This window comes from Oratosquilla oratoria, chromosome 25 (genome assembly GCF_046742065.1).
Source record: "Oratosquilla oratoria isolate Oo_2021 chromosome 25, ASM4674206v1, whole genome shotgun sequence".
NCBI lineage: Eukaryota > Metazoa > Arthropoda > Malacostraca > Stomatopoda > Squillidae > Oratosquilla > Oratosquilla oratoria.
Genome location: NC_134801.1, coordinates 13,626,936 through 13,651,281, shown reverse-complemented (window position 1 = coordinate 13,651,281; position 24,346 = coordinate 13,626,936). Strand labels below are relative to the sequence as shown.

At 40.7% G+C, this 24,346-nt stretch overlaps 1 protein-coding gene across 5 annotated transcripts in view; it reads right to left on the bottom strand.

The window, feature by feature from the left end:
* The window catches only part of spel1 (DNA mismatch repair protein spel1), a 184,347-nt gene extending 161,305 nt beyond the window's left edge, over positions 1–23,042 (bottom strand). For 2 of the 5 annotated variants that reach the window (XR_012967615.1, XM_076208393.1), the window contains exons 1-5: positions 22,921–23,000; positions 8,976–9,094; positions 8,088–8,137; positions 5,514–5,637; positions 1,210–1,352 (exon numbers count right to left, since the gene is read on the bottom strand). Coding sequence is in view for 3 of the 5 variants with exons in the window: in XM_076208393.1 (XP_076064508.1) it covers positions 1,210–1,352; positions 5,514–5,637; positions 8,088–8,137; positions 8,976–9,033 (375 nt within the window). In the remaining 2 variants the exon portion in view is untranslated. Of the gene's footprint in view, positions 1–1,209; positions 1,353–5,513; positions 5,638–8,087; positions 8,138–8,862; positions 8,909–8,975; positions 9,095–22,920 lie in introns of those variants that run through there. The other 3 variants (XR_012967616.1, XM_076208394.1, XM_076208396.1) reach the window with 3 other exon arrangements.
* Between the last annotated feature and the right edge of the window lie 1,304 nt (positions 23,043–24,346).

The window sequence follows — 24,346 nt, the reverse complement described above, 5'->3', positions numbered from 1 at the left end:
ACAACTTTATGGATGGGGATGACAGGTGGTAATTAATATGGAACTGCTTAGCATAGGTCTGATGGTCTCTTGTAGTCACCTTCATTCTTATCTTCTTAACTTTCCTCATCCCATAGACCATTAACACTTTCCACAATGTCTTTCTGTTATCTGCCTTCTCCTAACCCATATAAGCCAAATTGTTTCTCATATATCTGCCTTACTACAAAAATTTGGTCCAGAGATCTTCTACCTTTTTGTGGTTGCTCTCTAGGTTCTTTCAATTTTCTTTATATTCTTTTTGGTACTGGGTGACCATAGTGTCACAGTATACTCTAGACTAGGCCTTATTAGTGACTAATATTTTTTTAATCATTTCTTCATCTAAATAGATAACAGCCAACTTTATTGATCTTAACAAGTTACAGGATTCTCCGATGATTTTGTTTGTTTATAAGGGGACAAGTCATTTGAGATAATTACTCCAACATTCCTTACCAAAAAAATCCCTGTTCAACTCCTAAACCTTACAATTAACACCCTTCCATTTTCCTTTTTCATTACATTCAACATACTGATCCCTCTAAAACTACTACATTCATATTTGTCCCCTTTTCCTTTGTAAAATGGAACTATACAAGCACTCCTCCCAGTCCTCTGGTGTATGAGTATTACCCTCCTTTAGTCCATGTATTAAGGGATTCCCCTTTACAAAGGAGGTAGCCAGTCAAGGCATACACCCACTTCCACCTATTCCACTCCCATCCATCACTCTTTCCTCCTCTTTTCTACTCAGGTCAGAAACAATGTTGCAAGACATTACACATCTGCAGCAGTCACTTTATCATGACCCTCCCTCCTTGTCCCCTTCATGCTGCACCAAAACATCATTCATACACAACCATTCTCCACTCACCCCTATACCTTACCTTCTCCCTTCCTTACTCACCCATCTTACAAAGCATCTTTTTATTCTTATATGGCAGTAAAACTCAATGTTTGAAACATTGAATTACTTAGTGGTTAAAAACATCTTGACACACATACATATCAAAATCATAAAGTACCTACTTATCAAGATGTTTAAAAATTGTAACAACTTTACCATAAAATATGATTACATGCATATAAAACTGTTGAGTAGAAAAAGAGCATAGGAATAAACTAAAATAATTTTTTTTATCAAATATTAGTCAACCAATCAAAAATAACTAATTCAAAGAAAGTTACCTTATACTGAACTTTCCATTCATTTTTGCTGGCTTGCTGCTGGGAATACACTTCTACACGATACTGCTTCACCAAAAGCAATGTGCGCACAAACGCCTCAAAATTCAATTGACTTAGAACCAAAGAATCCACTTTATTACTACCTGAAAACATGTAATATATTATGACATCAAAAAGTTATTTAACTGCTGTAATGATGTGTAAAATTAACATGAAATGTAAATTTTTTTCAGTCTACAACTGTGATAGTTTGGAAACTATACATCAAGAGGCCTCTTGCCCCTCACAAGAGGTAGACAGCCAAAGCATGCACTCATCCTCCACCCATCCCATACCCGTTTCCCTTTTAAAATAGAAGTGTATATTTACCTATTTGTACATATATACATACATATACCAAAGGCTTTTTTCACCCTTATAAGGGAGGTAGCCAAAAAACAAAGGCAAAAAAAACACTCCCACCCATTCCATCCCTATCACACTCCCCTCCCCTCCACCCTCTTCCCTCCCTTAGTATAGAGGAAAGAAGCAACAATTGTGTGGTCCCATCTCCTACTCTCCAATTTATCATACCTAACTTATAATTCATGTGCGATTCCAATAACCACCACATGAGCCCCACAGGAGAGAAGTGAGAGCCAATACAGAACAGCCCTGCCCACAGATTCAAACACACAACACCCCATACATAATAGAAAACACAAAAACATAAAATTTAATTTCTAGTTTGTTTACATCGCAAAGTGTTGCCTTTCATTGCTGTATCTACACTAGTAACGAGTGATTTCAAAAGATTCACACCTAAAAATGGTCTATTGGAAAAATGAATCAATATAGTACAGAGAATAAAATTGAAAAAGAAGACGAGTCTCAAGTTAATTACTCTACCATGGAGTTAAGTGAAGTTCTTACAGAGTTGAAAAGATTTACACTTAAGGGGGTACGCGACACCTGGAGGTCATTTTCTAAAATATTTAGAGTAAAGAGCTGAAACTTCTCAGGTAAATAGGTATCCATATTGCTTACATTTTAGGTGAAGCAGAATGATGTATGTACACATGTACATATGTACACATGTACGTATACCAGTAGCGACATTTAAAAGTGCACAGCACCATAATACGTGGACCAATTTGTTTTATATTTTGGCTATGATTAGTCAGTAGGCACACCTAGGGCCGGTCATTGAGTAATTGAACAATTTCCTTTATACTTTTGCATACAGGCATTTCAATTTTAATGGCTGGCAAAAATCGTGAAAAATACAATTTTTTTGCTCTTGTTTCCATTATTACTCCGAACTCTTTCATCCTATTCAAAATATTCGAACGATCGGCCCTAGCAATTACTAAAAGTAATATTCCCTGTAAGTTTCATTTAAATCTAATGTATATTAGATTTTTTATGATTAAAAAAAAGTAGAAAAATATCGAACGGAGATATGGCAACTTGAAATATGAATATATCTGTAACTTGCTTATAGTTTCACCAATTTGACTGATTTTTTCATGGCTTAATTCTTATTATATAATAAGTAAGTACAGTAAAAATTATCAACATATTTTAATTATAAGTACTTTAAATACTGAAAAACTAAAGTATAAGTATGTCACAGTAGTGACGACGCACAGACGACAACATCATATAATTTGCTTTTTTGCACCTTTGGCGGTTTCTTCATATGAAACCTCTCTACTGGGGGTCTTCAGGGTATCTAAATCATTGGAAAGAGGTTTATTTTCCAGTAGTGGGCACCTTCTCTTTCCTCATCAGATTCCCCTCGCCAATCTATGTTGGTAGGGCACCCCCTCCAGCATCATATGATGTCCCTTCTTCTTTCTTCTTCCTGTATAGCCTTGATCTTTTTCCTCTTGCTTTCTTCTTTGGATTTAATCTTCCTCTTTGAATTGTTTAGTCTAATGTTGTCCTTTACCTCTGTCACCGCCACAGAGGTGCAGGTGAGGGCGGTGGTGGAGTGAGAGGTGGTGAGATCTTTAGTCGTCTTTGACTGCTTGCCATCTTTAACTGCTGTTTTTTGTCATTGTGATGTTCTTTTGTTCTTTTTGCTACCCATGATGACTGTACTAAAGAGTAATATGTACTAGCTAAAGTAATAGATTGCAATGAGAGCTCATGAGACATGCGTACTTCCCTTTTCAGAGTTAGCCGGTAACTAACGCTTAGTTTCGCACAAAGTTGGCGAAATATTCTCCCTCCACCTTCCTCCCTTCCCCTCCACAATCGTATTGGCCGTTGATACACTGGGCGAGTGTAAATTCAATCAAATTTCAACGTTATTCGCTGCGCCTGAAGGTACTAAGTGGCACGCCTCCTTCTAGTGTGGGTTGCGCCTTTAAATCTGTCCCTTTAATCCTCACCCAGGACCTTTAAATTGCGCGCGGCTGGAAAATTATTTGTCGGGATTTATTTCTAAGTGGTATACGAACATTTTGAACACAGTTTTGAAAAATGCCATATCTTGACCAAATTCACCCCCCCAGGTGTCGCGTACCCCCTTAATTTCCTCACATGAGACTAGATTACACAATCTGGAGAAAAAACTTGAGCAAGAAAATTACACAAACCTGGCTAAAAAATGAAGATTGATAAAATGAGAAGGAAAAATGAAACTTTGATGAGAGAAAAAAAATCTTAACACCATGGAGGAAAAAAGAGGACAGACCAACAACAAATGAGGATGGGAGAATAACCTTTAAAGAGATCATGGAGTAACAGGAAAGAGAATAGCCTAGAAGTTGGAGTAGTCAAGGTTTTATATATATATATATATATAAATAAAAAGAGAGAATATCTCAGAGATTTTTAGACTAGTCTAGATGTAGTGGACAAGATGCATGAATGACCCATCATCCACGAGGTGCCAAGATAAGAGGGAGGGCAGAGGGTTGAGGGGAGTGGAGTGTATTAGGGATGGAGTGGGTGGGACTGGTTTTTCTGCCTTTTTCTTTTTGGCTACCTACCTTGTAAGGGGGAAAGAGCCTTTGGTATATACAGCATATGTTTTCAACATGTACATACATACATATACCAAGGCTTTTTCCCCCTTCCAAGGGAGGTAGCCAAAAAGGGAAAGGCACAAAAACACTCCCACCCATTACATCCCCAAATACACTCCACATCCCTCCCACCCTTCCTCTCATCTGAGCACCTCCTGGATGACGGGTCATCCCTGCACCCTGCCCACCGCCCTGGGTCAGAAGCAGTGTCGCAAAACACAGCACATCCACAGCAAGGCCGCTTCATTTAATCGGCGACCCCCCCTCTCCGTCCCCCTTTGCATATAAGGGGGTTTTCTTAATTTACTCCCATGACCTCTTAAAGCCCTCCCATCTTTAATTAGATCTCTGCTGTCAATGAAATCTACCCCCTTTACTGACCTTAAGTACTGTAATCATATCAACACTTTCTCTTCAATCTTTCCTCATATGGTTTATCTGCCAGGTTGGGGACCAGTTTGGTTGCTGCCCTATGTATTCTCTCAATCTTGGTTATACCCTTTAGTCTGTGTGGGGACCATACTACTGACACATATTCCAGTCTTGGTTGTATCAGGGTTTTAACGAGTTTTTTTTATAATATCTTCATCTATATAGTGGAAAGCCACTTTAATCTTATGCAGTTGTCCATGTCTCTCCCACGATTCTGCTGGCTACCTCCCTTATAAGGGGTAAAGAGGCCCTTGGTATATAATAATATTTACATAGATGGAGTAAACCAACACCACCTGTCAGGCCCTGGTTTGGAAGTGCTGTACCTCACTGCACTGCCTTTGAAGTGGTGTGGCAGAGGATTGGAATGACTTCATACATGGGGTGACGAATGGTATTGAACAGATGTGAGATAGATGTAGGGTGAGTGTATGCTTGGACTAAACATACACCTTATAACAGGGAAAAGGTCTTGAAGTATACTGTATGTCCACTCTATGCTTTTGGCATTTGTTGCCAATTAGTGCATGAAAACTAGAAACCAATAGTACCATGATAAAAAATTATAAGGGGTATACATGATTTGTTGTTGCAAATCATGTAGGAGGGAGGGAGGAGGGTGGGTGGAATATATAGGAAATAAAATGTGTGGGAGTTATTTCTATGCCTTTTTCTTTTTGGCTACCCCCCGTGTAAGGGGAAAAAGCCTTTGGTATATGTGTGTATGTATGTATACATGATTTGTCAAATATTTCTGATAAGAGCACATTTTGAGAGAAAAAATACATCAATAGATGACCCAAACAAGCAAAAAAAAGGGAGACCATCATACACAGAAAAAGTTGCAACACTCACCTGAACCAAGCTGTTTTACAGCTGAGGATGTTTTAAATACTTCACGTGCAGCCAGATGGGCATCTGGCCCATGCACACTGTAAAATTCACCACGATCAAAGAGTCGAACTGTAGTAGATGGTTTCTGAAAAAATCATAATAATAATAATACATACATACATACATATACCAAGGCTTTTTCCCCCTTACAAGGGAGGTAGCCAAAAAGGAAAAGACACAAAATCATTTCCACCCACTCCATCCCTGAAAACACTCCATACCCCTCCACCCTCCCTCCTATCTGAGCACCTCCTGGATAAGGATGGTATAATAATAATACATACATACATATACCAAGGCTTTTTCCCCCTTACAAGGGAGGTAGCCAAAAAGAAAAAGGCATAAAATCATTCCCACCCATTCTATCCCTAAATACACTCCCCTCCCCTCCACCCTCCCTCCTCCTGGATGATGGGTCATCCCTGCACCTTGTCCACTGCCCTGGGTCAGATGCAGTGTCGCAACTCACAGCACATCCACAGCAAAGGCTACTTCATTAAATCAGCAACCCCCCCTCTCCATCCCCTCATGCATAAAAGGAGAAGACAGGGAGAAATCCCTTCGGGCTGCGTCAAATTTTGCTAACACATACTACCTCACCCCCCATCCCCCCACCCATTACACCTCATACATCACAACATCATCCATATACAACCATTCTCCATTCACCCGTCTTCTGTCCTCTCCCATCCTTCCTCAACAGACATTCCCCTCTTCCCCAAAGCCCCCTTCACCCCCACCCATCCATCTCATCCTAGGACGTCCCCTCATGTTCACTTCCTCCACATCTGCCTTCCATACCTCTTTTACCACTCTTTCTTTCCACATGTCCAAACCATCCTAATACTCTTTCATCAACCCTATCTCCCAACTCCCTTTCCACCCATGTTCTCCTCCTCACCTCCTCATTTCTCACTCTATCTAGCCTAGTAACCCCTATCATACTTCTCAGACACCTCATCTCAAACACATTCAAACTCCTTCTCTCTTCTTCTCTTGTTCCCTGTTTCTGCCCCATACATTGCTGTTGGAACAATCACTCCTTCATACAGTCTCCTCTTAGCATCCATTCCCAAATGTCTATTCCTCATTACACTTTTTAATCCACCAAGGCATTTACTTGCTTATCTCAACCTACATTCTACCTCCACTCCACCTTTTCCTGCCACATTTACATGAAGTGGAATTAACATGGTAGGTGTCCAGTTGGTCAACTGAGGAGGAGATGGATGGATGGTATGAGGGCTGCAGTAGAGTAGGGGCATTACAGTTGAGGAGATGGAACTGTTGTGTCAAGACCAAGTGGAACGGAGAAGGTTTATCATGGCTAGCTATTGACAGGGCATGCCCGAACTGGTGTTTGGTGAGAAATGATGAGAAAAAAAAACAAAAAAAAAAACAAAAAAAAAACAAAAGTGATTGATGTGCTGCAAGAGAGGAATGGATGGACATGTGCACCTCAACCAAGCGATATCTTTTAATAAAGTACCTCACAGTCAACTTACATGGAAATTGGAGCATGCTGGAGTGCGAGTCATATTACTTGAATGAATGATTTTTTTTTAAGGGAGAATACATGAGAACAGTAGTAAAGGATAAGACATCATGATGGTGAACAGTAGCAAGTAGAGTTCCACAAAGTTCAATACTTGCATCAATAATGTTTTTTGTCTATGTCAATGACATGATTGAATGAACAAACTGTCAACATGTTTGCAGATGACACAAAAATCCACAAGAAGAGTGAAAAACAAGGAATTAAATGAATATTATTTTTGTTTAATTGCATTTTTCTAGAAGATTCTATAAGCAAGATCGCTAAGCATTACGAGTAAACTATAGCTCCACCCCTCCATGACATCATTAGAGCACATTCTGATGTAAACATAGACTAGCTTTAAGAGGTCATGGGCACGGAAACAATTTAACCCCTTCCATACAGTGCCGCCTACGTAGGCAGCATGAGGAGCAAGTGGATACGCGAGGCTGCCATATCGGCGTCTTGATTATATTTATTGTAGTTGCCCCTGCGTAATGACATACTCTCTAAACTGTCTTCATCACATTTTCTATGGTTATCAAAATTCACGGGTGAAAGAGAGAACGATCGATATAAGCGGTGACTATATTTTATGATGTGAGTATTATTACGACACATCGTACGTCTGCTAATGCTGCCCGCGAGATTTTGGCCCGTACTGAAGAGGTTAAGAAAGACCACACATCCAAAGGATATTAAGAAATATTTTTCCATACAGATGCATAAATACTTGGAATAATTTAGGTGATATAGCACAAGCTTGAACAATACATGAATTCAAATCTAAATATGATAATTGGAAGTCAAGAATATAAATTAAGTTGGAATTGTACATGAATTTGAGGATTAGTATAATAAATTAGAAAGTAGATGGGACCCAATAAGCAATTCTTCTTTCCAGTATAATACAGTCAGGTAAATATTTGCACAAACACACACATACTTTCTTTCATCAAGTTCACCTCAATTGGCCAACAAATGATGTATGTTCTCACCTGTGGAAGATTTTTTAAGTAGGAGAGAAACCCTTGCTCCTGGACCCCATCTGAAAGGTAGAGATGATTAGTTTCCTTGGATAACAAAATACTGGATTAATATGGCTGATAGAAATTTCCTTCAAGAAATCAAGTTAGAAGGATATAAGTTTTTTCACAAGGACAGGGTTGGCAAGATTTGGGGGGGGGGTAGCACTTTTCATTAAAAATACAATAAACTGTATTATCAACACCTCAATTACAGAAGAGGACAGTACAGAATCTATATGGGTAGAGATTATAGGCAAGAATAAGAAATTTATTATTGGCATCCTATATAGACCTAACCTCAGCATTAAGCAGACTGTTCCCCTGATTCATAAAATTCATAGTGTCCCAGTACAGAAACATTGTGATCATGGGAGATTTTAATTATAGAAACATTGACTGGGAAATTTTAGAATAGGAAGCGAATTTTTTCTTTGATGTGGTGCAGGATAATTTCCTAAAACTAATGATTACAAATCCTGCAAGGGGAGAGAATACTCTGGACTTACTCTTAACTAATAATGAGCACCTAACAAGTAATGTACAAGGAGTGTTTTTTTTAAATAAGTACCATTTTGAAATAAAAATGAAACAATTTTATTTTTACATGAAAGCCTGTACTGTAACCTACTTTTCAACATAATTATGGAAACATCTGACCGTGTTTAAGTTTGTGAGTATTTGAAATGCCTCCTCCGATTGAGAATGCTGCTGACTGTGAAATACGCGCTGTGATTCATTTTCTTACTGCTAAAGGCATGAAAGCGGCTGAAATTCATCGTATGGAGAAAACATTATGAGTGAAGGTAGTCCACTTCGTTCATCAGTCAAGGCCACCCAACCCCATTGTGGGTCACTGACCCATGTGTTGTGTGTCATCCTTGCAGGCCCCGGAGATTGAGTGATGTCCCAGTGCCATGGTTGCACTGAGGTGCCCCTGGGGCTAGGAACACCCCTTTTTGGTCCTCTTTGGGGAAAAGCTGTTAAGGGCAGTCAAGAGTTTTTAAGGAGAGTAGTAGAGCTCATGTTACGATTGGGAATGGTGAGAACAAGTGGTAGTGTTACATAAGGGCTGTGTAATGTCACCATGGCTGTACAATATGTACAATGTATATGGATGGATAGTATGAGAGATAAAGGCAAGGGTGATGGGCAGGAGATTAGAGATGGTTAGAGATCTTGGAGAAAAGTGGGAGGTATGCCAGCTGCTTACAGATGATACCACTTCTGGCTGGGTCAGAGAGTTTTTGGCTCTAAAGTAACAGAGTTTGGAAAAGTACAATAACAATTCAATTTCTGTGGAAATAATATAATTACTGGTGGTGTTAGTCTGTCTATATACCAAGAGATTCTTCCCCTTTGTAAGGGAGGTAGCCAAGTCAAAGGCACAATCCTATTCCCACCCATTTCACTCCCTCTTATTTTAACTCCTTGTGGTCATCACTGTCCCCTGCCCACATCAGAAGTAATGCAGCAATACACAACACATCCATAGCAAGGTCACTTCACTTATACTGCAACCCCCTCTTCCTGTCCCCTCATGCAGTAAATAGAGAAGACAGGAAGAATTCCCTTTAGGGTGCACCAAAAAATCATCCATGCACAACCATCATCCACTCACCCCAATCCGCTGTCTTCTCCCTTCCTTGCTAACAAACATTCCCCTCTTGTTCCAACCCAATTTCATCCCATCCATACATGTTACAATTGAATTTCAGCTGGAGGATGAGGAAATAGAGCAAGGGAGACTCAATTTTTGGAAAGCAGATTACTTTGAGTTGAAAAAATTCTTTGAAAAAAAAGAGAGAAATTCATGAATATCATGGGAATAAGAAGGAAATAGGAAGTCTTTCTTGACATTTACAACTGGGGAGTGAACAAACATGTCCAAGACTAGAGACAGGAAGAAGCTGAAAAAAGACCGGTATAAAAAAGCGAGTGAAAAAAAAAAAAAAAAAAAAAAAAGCTTATAAACAAGTTAGGAATAAATACACAAGAATTTGAAGGAAGAAAGCAATTTTGAAAGAGGCTTAGTAGATAAACGCAAACACGAACCCAAACTGTTTTACAGGTTTATAAATGGTAAATTGAGACAGAGGGAAGAAATCACCAAGTTTAGTGGGTGAAAAGGTTTTTGAAGCCTCAGCTCAGGCAGAAATAATGAATGAAAGTTTCCAATCGGTCTTCACAAAAGAGCACAACTTTTTGGTGAAAAGCTAGGGGAGCAAAAAAAACCAGGTTTAGGGGAGCAAAAAACCAGGTTTAGAAGATATAAATGTAGACATGAATGAGGGAAGTGCTTAATTTCTTGGAATCATTAAATGTGACAAAAGTTTCAGGACTTGACAGGATCTCAAACTTGATACTTAAAGAATGTAGGGAACAACTAGCAGACAAGATCCAGCTTTATTACATTTTCATTGAATGATGGCACTGTACCACTTGATAGGAAAAGGGCAAACATGGTGCTAATTCACAAAGGTGGAAACAAGGAGACACCACTATATTATAGGCTAGTATCACTAACCAGCACAATTGTGAAATTATGTCAGAGGATTGTGAAAGATCAATAGACCAAATATCTTGTGAACATTTTGACAGTTTGTTTGACTTCAGATCTGGAAGGTCATTAGTGTCGAATGTTTCCAGCTTTTACTTGAGTGATTGATATGATGCAAGAGAGAGGGGTGGGTGGACTGTATACCTCGATCTAGGGAAAGCATTTAATAAAGTGCTTATGTAGACCAAGCGGGTTAGGGCATCATTACCCGTGGCGAAGGTCAAGGGGATGGCGGTTCGAGTCCTGCCACCGGCAAAGTTGATCAAGGGCATGGTTCATTAAATTCTATGCTACAAAGTCCCCTGTAAGGGGAACCGTCCTAGCCTTCCGATAGGGGGTAGTTTGTGACGTTAAACCATATCATTATCATCACTTATGTAGACACAGGAGCACATTGGAGGACTGAGTGGCAAACTACTAGAATGGGTGAGACTTTTTGAAAGCAAGATACATGATGACAATAGTAAAGGATAAGAAGTCAAGATGGACAGCAGTAACCTTTGGAGTACCATGAGATTCAGTCCTTGCACCAATAATGTTTCTTGTTTCTTGTCTCATCAATGACATGATGGAAGGAACAACAAGCTATGGCAACATGTCTGCAGATGACACAAAAATCGTGAGAAGAGTGAAAAACAAGGTGGATGGTAGACTATTGCATGGATCCAAGAATGGGAAATTAAGTTCAATACCAAAAAATGCAAAGTACTGGAAATGGACAATAGCAGCAAAAGGCCATCTTCAAACTGTTCCTCAGGAAGTGAACTCATTACAAAAGCAAGAGGTGAAAGACTTGGGAGTGTTAATAAAAGACAACCTGTCACCTGACTGACATATCAGCAGTATTGTGGGAGAGACATACAGACTACTGCAGAAGATTAAAGTGGTGTTCAACTATATGGATGAAGAGATGATAAAAACAAACTCATCAATACCCTGATCCATCCAAGAATGGAAAGTTCATCAGTGTGAAGGATACAAGCAAGATCAAGAGGATACAATGGGCAGCAACCAAACTGGTCCCCAGCCAGGCAGATAAATCATATGAGGGAAGACTAAAAGTACTGGGTCTGCCAACTTTGAAAGATCGAAGGGAATGAGGTGATATGATTACAATAGATTGCATTGACAGAAGCGATCTCCTGGTTAAAGTTGGGAGAGCTTTAAGATGTCATGGGAATAAATTAAGAAAGACTACATGTCTAAAGGATATGAAGAAATACATTTTCCATATAGATGCATAGATACTTGGAATATCTTGGAAGGTGATATAGCCCAAGCTCAAACAATACAGGAGTTCAAATCTAAATATGATAATTGGATATCAAGGATATAGATAGAACTGTACAGTACATGAATTTGAGTCTAGGTATGTTACAAAATTCGAGAATGGGAGGCAAGACCCAACAAGCATTGCTCTTTTCCTGTATACTAGTGAAAAAAATACAAAGGTAAATTTTTAGAAGTGCACATTTATGCACTATAGCCAAAGAAAATTATATATTCATTTTGTAAATTATAATACATCAATCTAATGTGTTTTTCTTGGCTGAAATCAATAACAGAAAAAGTTGCTTAAAGCAATACACTAACGAACAGAGCCACAACTGCTTGAGATGCCATCTTTGTTTTGATAGATGCGGAGATTGAAGAAATTAAAGTATGATAAATTCGTCTAGCCTAACCTAACCTGTGTTGAGTAATACAGAACCTCAAATTCTAGAGGTCATAAGGAATGTTGACGGCTGGTTTAGGCAGGGTGTAGAGGAGTTTCATAGCTTGAAGAAAAGCATGAAGCTTAGCTCCATAGCACCATTTTAAACATATATAGCATGGTTACATCATTTGGAATGGGAAAACACCCAATACAATGTTAACGCCATCATCAAACTGACACTGACGGAACTGGACAGATAACAATATGGCATCTCAAACTTATTGTCCCAGCTCATTTCAGTGGTGTATTTGCTTTTAGCAAGATTTTTTGTTATTGATTTCCACCAAGAAAAATGTATATTACATTAATGTATTATAATTTACAAGATAGATATTAAATTTTCCATTGCTATGTATCATAGGTATGCACTTCTAATTAAAATACATACATACATACATATACCAAGGCTTTTTCCCCCTTACAAGGGAGGTAGCCAAAAGGGAAAGGCATAAAATCATTTCCACACATTCCATCCCTGAATACACTCCACACCCCTCCACCCTCCTTCCCATCTGAGCACCTCCTGGATGATGGGTCATCCCTGCACCTTGTCCACTGCCCTGGGTCAGAAACAGTGTCGCAAGACACAGCACATCCACAGCAAGGCCGCTTCATTAAATCGGCGACCCCCCCCTCTCCGTCCCCCCATTACATAAAAGGAGAGGACGGGGAGAAATCCCTTCGGGCTGCGTCAAATTTTGCCCACACATACTACCTCGCCCCCCATCCCCCCGCCCATTCCACCTCATGCAATCACAACATCATCCATATACAACCATTCTCCATTCACCCGTCTTCTGTCCTCTCCCGTCCTTCCTCAACAGACATTCCCCTCTTCCCCAAAGCACCCTTCACCCCATCCATCCACCTCATCCTAGGAAATCCCTTCATGTTCACTCCCTCCACATCTACCTTCCATACCTCTTTTACTAGTCTTTCTTCACTCATTCTTTCCGTGTGTCCAAACCATCCTAATATTCTTTCATCAACCCTATCTCCCAGCTCCTTTTCCACCCCTGTTCTCCTCCTCACCTCCTCATTTCTCACTCTATCAAGCCTAGTAACCCCCATCATACTTCTCAGACATTTCATCTCAAACACATTCAAACTCCTTCTCTCTTCTTCTCTTATGTTCCATGTTTCTGCCCCATACAGTGCTGTTGGCACAATCACTCCTTCATACAGTCTCCTTTTAGCATCCATTCCCAAATGTCTATTCCTCATTACACTCTTTAATCCACCAAGGCATTTACTCGCTTCTCTCAATCTACATTCTACCTCCACCTTTTCCTGCTACATTTGCACACAAGTATCTAAAACTATCCACTTCCTCCAGTCGCTCTCCCTTAATACTCAATTCCAGTCTATTGCCATTTTCACCCCTTGTACATCTCATCACCTTACTTTTACCCACATTTATCTTTAGCTTTCTTCTATCACATACTCTCCCTAACTCTGCCACCAGCTTCCTCAATCCCTCCTCCGATCCTGCCACAAGCGCAGTGTCGTCCGCAAACAACAGCTGGCTCACCTCCCACTTTTCTCCATTTTCTTTAACCATCTCCAATCCCTTGCCCACTACCCTTGCATTTACCTCTCGCACTACCCCATCCATGTATAAGTTGAACAGCCACGGCGACATAACGCATCCCTGACGAAGTCCCACCTTTACCTCGAACCACTCACTCTCTCCATTTCCAATCCTGACACAAGCTCTACTACTATCATAAAAACTCTTGACGGCTCCCAGAAGCTTTCCTCCTATCCCGTATATCTGCATAACCTCCCACAGTGCCTTTCTGTCTACCCTATCGTAAGACTTTTCCAGATCCATAAAAGCCCAAAAAACATCCTTCCCCTTTCCTATAGCTTTCTCACATATCTGTCTTACCACAAAGATCTGATCTACACAACCTCTACCTGCCCTAAATCCACACTGTTCCTCACCAATTACTCCTTCTGTTCCTCTCCTAATCCTCTCAATCAAGATCCTCCCATAAGCCTTCCCAACTACACTTAACAAGCTAATCCCTCTGAAATTACTACATTCACACTTGTCCCCTTTTCCCTTGTAAAGAGGAACTATACAGGCACTCCTCCAGTCCTCCGGCACTCTACCCTCTCTCCAGCAAACATTAAATACCTCACCAACCAGTCCACCATCACTGTACCTCCCTTTTTCAGACATTCTGCATGGCATCCATCCACACCAGGTGCCTTACCTTTCATCATCTTATCAACTGCCTTCACCTCATCCTTCCTTATTTCTCCTCCATTCTCCTCACTCTCATTTTCTTCCCATTTCCCACTGCAGCTATCTTTCCTTCACATTTAGCAAATCCCTAAAATATTCTGCCCATCTTCCCCTTACTGCCTTCTCTTCCATTATCATCTCTGCATCTGCACCTATTACTTGATTCGCCTCCTCTTCCTCTCTTAATTTCTTTCCAAAACATCTTTTTATTACTTTCAAAAATTTGTCATACCCTTACCCCATTTCACATCTGCTCTCCTATTTGCAACCTTTACCTTTTGCTTTACTTCTCTTTTCTTTTCTTTGTACCTCTCATATGACTCCCTCGTCCTATTTTGTAACCAATCTGTGAAAGCTCGCTTCTTCTCTTCTACAACCTTCTTTGTTTCCTCATCCCACCATTCACTACCCTTTCTTCTATTTCCCCCTGTCCTTCTTGTTCCACACACCATCCTTGCACACTTTATGACTCCCTCCTTGAACCATCCCCATTCCTCCTCCACACCCAGCTCCACTCTATCCTTTACTCCCTCCCATTCCTTCAGCTTCTTTCCGTACTCCTTTTCCTTTTCATTCAGAGTTCACTCTAAGAACCTCCCTACCTTTTGTCCCTTTCCTCTTTCTCCATCTATCCTCCACTCTCAACTTACCTTCCACCAAAAAATGATCTGATATTCCCCCACCCTCTCCCCTTAGCACATGTACATCCTTAACTCTTCCTATCATAATCCTATTTACCACTACATAATCCATTAGCACTCTATCTACCACCCTTCCCTCCACCACCCTCTCCCATGTGTACTTATGCTTCACTTTCTTCCGAAACACTGTATTTGCTATCATCAACTCTCTTTCTAGACACATTTCCACCATCTCTCCACTACGATTCTTTCCTGGAACTCCACATTTCCCAACCACTCCATCAATTGGACCATTTCCTACTCTAGCATTAAGGTCTCCCAGTACTATTACATTGACATTTCTTCCTAAATCCTCTATGCACTCATTTAAATCTATCCAAAAGGCCTCCCTTTCTTCTACACTCTTCTCACTGCCAGGCCCATATGCACTTACAAAGACCCACATCTCCTTTCCCAGTTTCACCTTCATCCACATTATCCTTGAGGAAACCTCCTTCCACTCCACTACCCATTTACCTACCTCTTCACTTACTAGAATAGCCACCCCTTCCCTCCCTCGCCCTCTCTTCACTCCTGATAACCTCCCACTTACACTCACCCTTCCCTTTCAACTTAGTTTCACTCAAAACCAACACATCCATCTTTCTTCTCACATACTACCTATCTCTTCCCTTATACTCTCATCTGTACCACATCCATGCACATTAACCCCTTCCATACGGTGTCGCACACGTAGGCGTCATGGACTTAGATCTCGGTGGCAGCAGCCAATGCCAGCCGTACGACGTGTCGTAATAATACTCACATCATAAAATATAGTCACCGCTTATATCGATCGTTCTCTCTTCACCCGTGAATTTTGATAACCATAGAAAATGCGATTACAAAAGAATTAGAAAGAATGTCATTATGGAGGGGCGACTACAATAAATATAATCAAGACGCCGATATGGCAGCCTCGCGAATACACTCGCTCCCCATGACGCCTACGTGTGCGGCACCGTATGGAAGGGGTTAAAAGACCCAAACCTTAGGGTGCTGGTCTGAGAACTTCCAGACCCTCTTATGCCTTCCCTTTTTTTTTTAGGAATGTCCCCTGTGGGGCTACATGGAGGATGCCTAGTCCCAATCCCCGTCCCTTTCTTCTCGCCTCTTACGATCCAAGTGGGAATACTTGGTGGCAGTATTCTTTTCCCCCACCACAGACAAAGAATACTCAGAGAAATGGTACAGGACAGCAACAAGGGGTTGGGGGACAGCATAATGGAGGGACAGTCGTAGTATAAAAGTGTCATCATTTCTCTATGAACCGAGTTTTCCTCTATCATAGACAAACTGATGTGTGGCTCTGGTCCGTAGGGGTGCCCCATATAGACCCTAAAGTATCAACTGCATGCTACTTTGCCACAATAACAAGCAGCCAATACCCCAGACAGGGCCAATACCCCTATCTGCTAACTCCCTTTACATCCCCACTCTCCTCCTCACATCCTCATTTCTAACTATCACTCTATCCCATCCCTAACATACTACTCAGACATTTTATCTTAACCACATTTCAATATATCTTCCCTGCCTCTTTTAAATTCCAAGCCTCCACCTCAGTGTCATAAGTACAAAGGTATTATTAATCCATTTTAATGTGTTTAGTACTGGTACTCTACTCCCAACAAAGGAGGAGAGAAAGGTATAAGGCCATCTATACATGGAAAATCCTGGAGGGCCTTGTTCCTGACCGCACACCCTCAACAATCAAGCCGTATCACAGCATAAGGCACGGACGTAAGTGTGAGAGACAAACACTCCCACCAAGAGCCTCTGAGAGGCTTAGGACCTTACTGGCATCCAGCCTAGGTCACGAGGGTCCAAAAATATTCAACACTCTCCCAAAAGAAATGAGAGAGAGAACCAAATGCCCGGTAGTCAGCTTCAAGCATGTACTGGACAGGTTTCTATGGAAGGTGCCAGATGAGCCCCCAGTGCCAGGCTACACCACCATCAGTAGGTTATCATCAAACACAATGACAGACCAACTGGCCCTTGTGAGGAGGGACAGCAGGACTGGCTGCAGCAGTTGTCGTTCCCTAGACTGTCTGTCCGAGCAGTCCCGTCTCCCCAAGGAAGGCCACAGCCGAAACTGGGTTTTCCCACAAATCCTTTATAGAGTGTATGTTGTGTTGTTTGCGTGCATGATTGTGTATAATGCAGTCTTCCATTATGTGTTGTATGGTATGGGGTGAAGTGTTACATCCTGGGCAGCTGTTCACAACACGGTCGTCCAGCCTCTTCTGGTAGCTTAGAAGTGCTGGGTGGTGACCGCATCGCAGTCTGGCCAAGTGGACTCTGTCCTTACGTGGGAGAGAGGATTCAGAAGGGTGGATATCAGGGGGTCTGGCATGTAGCAGTGTGTTGTCTTTCAGTGTGTTAATGGAGCGGTGAGTGATATGATTATGAATATGTTTCCGGAGGCTGGTATTTGGTGGTTGTGGAGGAAGAGAAGAGAGTATCTGTGTGTAATAAAGGTCTATGGGTGTAGTTTTAATGTTTCTTGGTGTGTGTGGGTGTTCTGCTATGTAGTGTAGCGGGTGTGATGTGTTTGTGGTGGCTGCAGCAAGTGTTTGTGTGCCTCTCATGTCGAGGTGGTCCTTGACTTTGAGGACTTTTGTTTCATGGTGTAAATGGTCTGTAGGTGATGTATTTGTGCAGCCTGTAATTGTTTTTAGGGCTTTGTTTTGTATGATTTGAAGGGTGTTGTGGTGTGTCTCACTGAGATTAGGAGCCCATGCAGGACTCGCATAATTCATCACTGAGCGTATGCATTGTTTGTATATTGTTATATTAGTTTCTTTGTTTTGTCCAAATGTTGTTCCAGTGATTGACTTGAGTGCGTTAAGTCTAGGTGTGCATTTGTTTTTTATGTTTGTGAGGTGTTGTTTGAAAGACATGGATGTATCGTATGTTACACCAAGAATTTTCGGTGTGTTTGTGTGTGGTATTAGAGTGTTGTTGATGTAGAGATGAGGTATGTATTTGTGTTCTTTTGTCCAGTTGGTGAGAAGTGTTGCTGTAGATTTGGTTGGAGCTATTTTGAGTCTGTTTGTGATGAACCATGTGTTGAGTGTGTCAAGGTAAGGCTGGATTATTTCTGCAGCTTTGTCTGTGTTACGATGTGTGCATGTGATTGTTATGTCGTCTGCGTAGGAAGAGATTTGTATTTCTGAGGTGTCTGGCGTGGGTAAGTCATGCATGTATAGATTAAATAATGTGGGGGATAGAACTGAGCCCTGTGGTACTCCGTTCTTAATGTTTCTGATGTGCGATGATTGGCCATTATATGACACATGAGCATTCCTGCCTGCCAGATAATTGGCCAGCCATCTTTTGGTGTTATTGTGTATGTCTGTGTTATATATTTTATTTGTTAGGTTGTGGCGTGGGATAGCATCAAAAGCTTTACTAATGTCCAATGTTATAAGAAGTGTTCTGTGGTGGGGCCTATCTGAATTGATGCCATCTAAAATTCTTTGTGTGAGGTTTGTCAGAAGAGTGTTTGTGGAGTGTAGTGGCCTAAAACCGTGTTGTGAGTCAGCAAGGGGAATATATGGTGTGACAAGTTTAAGTATTAGGCGTTCAATGACTTTAGAGGGGGTGCAGAGAAGTGTGATTGGGCGGTGCGATGTTGGGATTGTTGGGTCTTTGTTCGGTTTTGGAATGGTGATTTATTTTACCATGCTTCCAGATGTCGGGTATAGTGTTGTGTGAATAGCTGTAGTTTGCAATGTTTGTGAGTGCGTGTATACCTTGTGGTCCAATGTGTTTTAGGTGGATGTTGCTTATGTTATCAGGGCCACAGGCAGATGAGTGCTTGAGACTATGCATTATGAGTTTTGTCTGACTGTCTATGATGGCACCGATCCCCGAGGAGGAGCTACGCCTACCTGGGGGAGTACCACAATCCTTTTTTCCAACACACAATGTTACGTTTTTTCTGCACTGAGGGGTCATTTTCCGGCGATCACCCCTCTTCTTCTACTTTTAGCCGGAGATGTAGAGAGCAATCCTGGGCCCACCACAAAATACACATGCCCAACATGCTCTAAACCCATTACTTCGAGCAGACAGACAAAGGGCTCAGTTCAGTGCAATATGTGCAAAAACTGGGCCCACCTCACTTGTACAACACTTGCTGACACAAACCAATACACAAACACTTGGACATGTTCTACCTGCCCTCCAGTAACCCCAATCCCACCTCCCCAACCACAGCCAACACCCTTACCCACTCCCAATTTCCCTTTGCCCTTACCCCCGATTAGTACTCCCCTTCCTTTGTCCCCGATCTCTCCTTTCCCCCCCTCTGACCCAGATCCTACACCTTCCCCACTACCACCCCAACCTCAACCCCAAACGGCAACATACAACACATACAAAACACACAACATCAACATATTACAACACAACATTGACGGAATTAACACTAAAAAACATGAACTTGAACACTTTCTCAAACAACACAACATACACATTGCAATTCTACAAGAAACAAAATTAAGACACTCACACAAAACACCATCATTTCATAATTACACCACCATCAGACAAGACCGGACTGACGGCAATGGCGGTGGACTCATCACCCTGATCCACCATTCCATCTGTTTTGTGGACACAAGTGCCACAACCAAAATTCTCCTCCCTACCACAGATAACACAACTGAAACCCAATCCATTCGTATCCGCACAGGCAACAATTCAACACTAACAATAGTTAACATGTACATTCCCCCCCAATCATCCCCCACAGTTCCAAACACCTTCAGACCTCAACTCAGCCAACTAACCTCAATCCCCAACCTGATCATGGGTGGTGACTTCAACGCCAAGTCGTCTGCCTGGTATGTCGACAACCCTGACACAGACAGAGGGCTTGATATACAGACTCAATTCAACTCATTGACTATCATGAACAACACGCATAATCATACACATATCCCATACCAAGCCCTCTACACTCCCTCCTCTCCTGATATCACCTTTTGCTCCCCCTGCCTAACCCCATCAACATCATGGAGAGTGGTCGGAGCCCTTGGTTCTGACCACCTTCCAATCATCATCACCACCAAAACAAGATGCACCCCAGCTGGCCACAGACACACTTACACCAATTACAAGAGAGCTAACTGGGAAGCCTTTGGCTGCAGCAGTAGATCACTACGGCTGTGAGGATTGACCTCGGAACTTCACCAAGTAAACCAAGTAAGATTTTAGAAGGGTTGAGGAGCAAATTGTGGTGCCATAAGTAACAAATTTCTAAAATAGCATATGACACTCTTCTTCCTGTTCTCTCTACTGCTTATACACGTTACCATGGGGCGGAGGGTCGCCGATTTAATGAAGCGGCCTTGCTATGGATGTGCTGTGTCTTGCAACACTGTTTCTGACCCAGGGCAGTGGACAGGGTGCGGGGATGACCCGTCATCCAGGAGGTGCTGAGATAAGAGGGAGGGTGGAGGGGTGTGGAGTGTATTCAGGGATGGAATGGGTGGGAATGATTTTATGCCTTTTCCTTTTCGGCTACCTTCCTTGTAAGGGGGAAAAAGCCTTGGTATATGTATGTATGTATGTACCATGGGGTGGGTGCATTACAATTTACATTATTGATACAGCTAGGTAGGTCAAACACCACCAGAGGCGCCACCGTCGATGAGGAGCCCAATAGCGCGTCATATTATGCGCACGCCATGCAAACGGCCAAATTTACATACCGCCGGATATTTCATTCATACAAATGTTATACGAGTGTATTTACTACGATCGTAGTAAATTTCAAACAATTACATCATCAGTTACATGTCGGTACATAAAAACATAAGATAAACATGGCGGCTTGCATTCAGCAGTAAATCGAAAATTGGTTTATGTTTCAGCGTAAAAAATGAGCTAAATAAATTCAGAGTACGGACAACTAACCAAAAATAACGAAAACTACTAGTCTCGCGGATTATTCTTATACCAAAATAAAGGCAGCGTGATACGGTAGAGCTGAGAAATCGGTGGTACTAATTAGTTTTTTATTCTATCGGGTCGGATTATCGGATAACAACATCAACATCCATCCCGCCATCTTATCAAATTTCACTCTATTAAGTTTCTTACTATTATGTTATTAGTGTAATAGACTTATAGTTGAATTATTTGAACTATTTTCTTTAAAATGTGTGATTTTCATGTAATTTGATCAAAGAGAAGTTACGTTTTTATCCTCCGTAATATTACGGACCACAGCTACGATTCGTCCTGCCCGCTATGATCACTGGTGGTATGGATCAAAGTACACTATTAAGTTTGTTACTATTGTGCTATTAGTGTAATAGGTTGCATATAGTTGAATTATTCAAACTATTTTCTTTAAAATGTGTGATTTTAATGTAATTTGACAGTATTCGTAGCTGTGGTGGGTAATTTTGCAAAGGATAGAAACGTAATTCTATGATCAAATTACATGGAAATCACACATCTTATAGAAAATAGGTCAAATAATGCAACCATATATTAAATTTTTATATAAAATTGTGCCTGTCAGTAAAAACCGTCATCGTTTACGTTTGATCGGCGATTAGTCAGACCGCACGTTTCGGCCCGATTTTCTGGGAAAAAATAGGCCCGATTTAATTCCATTCAAAATGCAATATCTCGAGAACTAGGACAGCTAGATGGATAATTCAAATTGCATTATACTCATAGCGACTTTTTGCATCCCATGAGAACTACTTCAGCTCAAATATCAGGAATTTCATTTTCATGTTGACCTAGCTAATACAGCCAAAGAAAAATTATGTAATGAGAACTACACATTCCCAGAAGATCTTCACTTAGGAAAAGTTTATGTAATTGTCAAGGTGAGTCAATCTTGAATACATAAAACAATAAGGCATGTAGCAGATCTAGATTTTACTATTGTATAATTGTAGGTCCACCCAGCCTGACGAGTACACTTCTGGAGCTGCCTTTAACCTTACCAAAAGATTATCCTGGTGGCAAATAGGGTTCTATTCCTCTATCACGCACACATCTTTTTCTAGACTATGGTTACATGTATGATCATGATGGCATGGTAACTGGTTACATTAGGACTTAGGTTGTTAGTTCATACTAGGTTTGGAGCTATTGGACAATGTGAATTTCATGTTAATTATCCATGTTTGCATGACTGGAATTTAACAACAAATAGATCTCGTCTATTTTCATGCAAACTAACATTTAGCCTTTTAATTATTCTGTTCTGGCAGCCAATGATCAGGCAATTCAGCTTCGTTGGTAAACTTGGAGGGCAAACTCTCAAGAACTTTTGAAATACCACATTTACTGACTTAGCACTTCTTGCTCCTCATGTATTGTGAAATTTAACCAGTGACATTATACTCCATGACAATAATTATAATATATTGCTTCACAAACTAGTCTACTGTTTACCATGACACATGAGAGTATGAGCAAAACTTAACGTATTTTTTATATACAATATTTCCACTGTCATAGGACCTCTGGCTATTTGATTAATGGAAATAAAGTAATACTGCAAATAAAATCCAATTTAATTAGATTATTCCTTTCAAAGAACCCGAAATCAATACCAAGGGAGAGGGCTTCCTTAGGTTGCACCGCAGCCATGTTTACCAACTAGAAATTGGCGGCAAGGGAGACTGGAACGATTGGTTTGTTATAATTAAATTCTTTCATATCCGACCCCATCCCCAACTTCGAAACCACTACTTCCACCTAATCTAATCTAATTCTATTTTACCTAACTTAATTTTATTTGACATATTATCAATATGTTTCATTAGACATGTGATATATAGATAATCACTATATAAAAAAATGCTGGGAAAACATTAGGCCGCCCAAAAAGGAGAGTAAATAAATATATCCAAAGGATCCTAAGTCGGGGAAGGGACTTGTTGAAAAAGAATTTTATTGTGTATACTAGTGAACAATTTGACTATATAGTGAGCCTCTGAAACAAAGACTGCTCTGAAACAAATCGACACATGAATAATGTAAAGCGCATTTTTTTTACTGACTCAAAATTCATTATTGATTCATCAAGAGAACGGTCGCGGACGTAAATTCACTAGTAGTGGGTAATTAACTTGGGCAATATAATTTCTAACTGACAAATTTACCATCTAGATATTGTTAGCATGAAAGATAGTTAGATAGACTTTATTTGACAATGAATCAATGCACATGAAGTGCAAATAATGACAAGAACACATAGTTCGGAATAATAAATGCAAATTGCCGAGGAGAACACAAAAAGCATGTAGGCTTTTATCCATTGTGGTCCTCATCAGATTGTTATTCTACACTAAGCATGTACGCTTATTTCCATTGTGGTCCTCATCAGATTGTTATTCTACACTAAGTCACACAGACAACATACGTAGGGGGTTAAGGGGACCAGAGACAATCATGAGTAATACCAGTCAGTACACATATGACACATAAACATTGTACACAAAGGAATATTGAGACAAAAAAAATTGAGCACCATCACAAAAAGGAACATTGCAAGCAAAGGAACAACAAAATAATGTTAAACTGTAACAAAACAGTATGAGTGAGTACTATATCAGAATAGTACCACTGTTTGTTTTATATATTAAAATGACTTGCCAGATTCTGTAATCGACAGCGAATTATTTTTTGTATGCAGACGACATTAAAGTATTCAGGAGGATTCATGAAAACCAGGACTGTGAGAAATTGCAAGAAGATCTCGTGAGGATGAGAAGCTGGTCAGAGAAGTGGCTGATGAGATTTCATCCCAAGAAGTGCTGTGTGATGAGAATCGGGAAATCAAATGTGGACAATAGGATATATTCTATGGAAGGAGAATGGACAGGAATCAAAGTAGAGAAGGATCTGGGAGTTGTAATTGATGACGAGCTAAAGTTCACAGCACACTTGGCTGAGAAAATCAATAAGGCAAATAGACTAGTTGGACTAATAAGAAGAACTTTCGTAACATTGAACGAGACCATATTCAAGTCATTA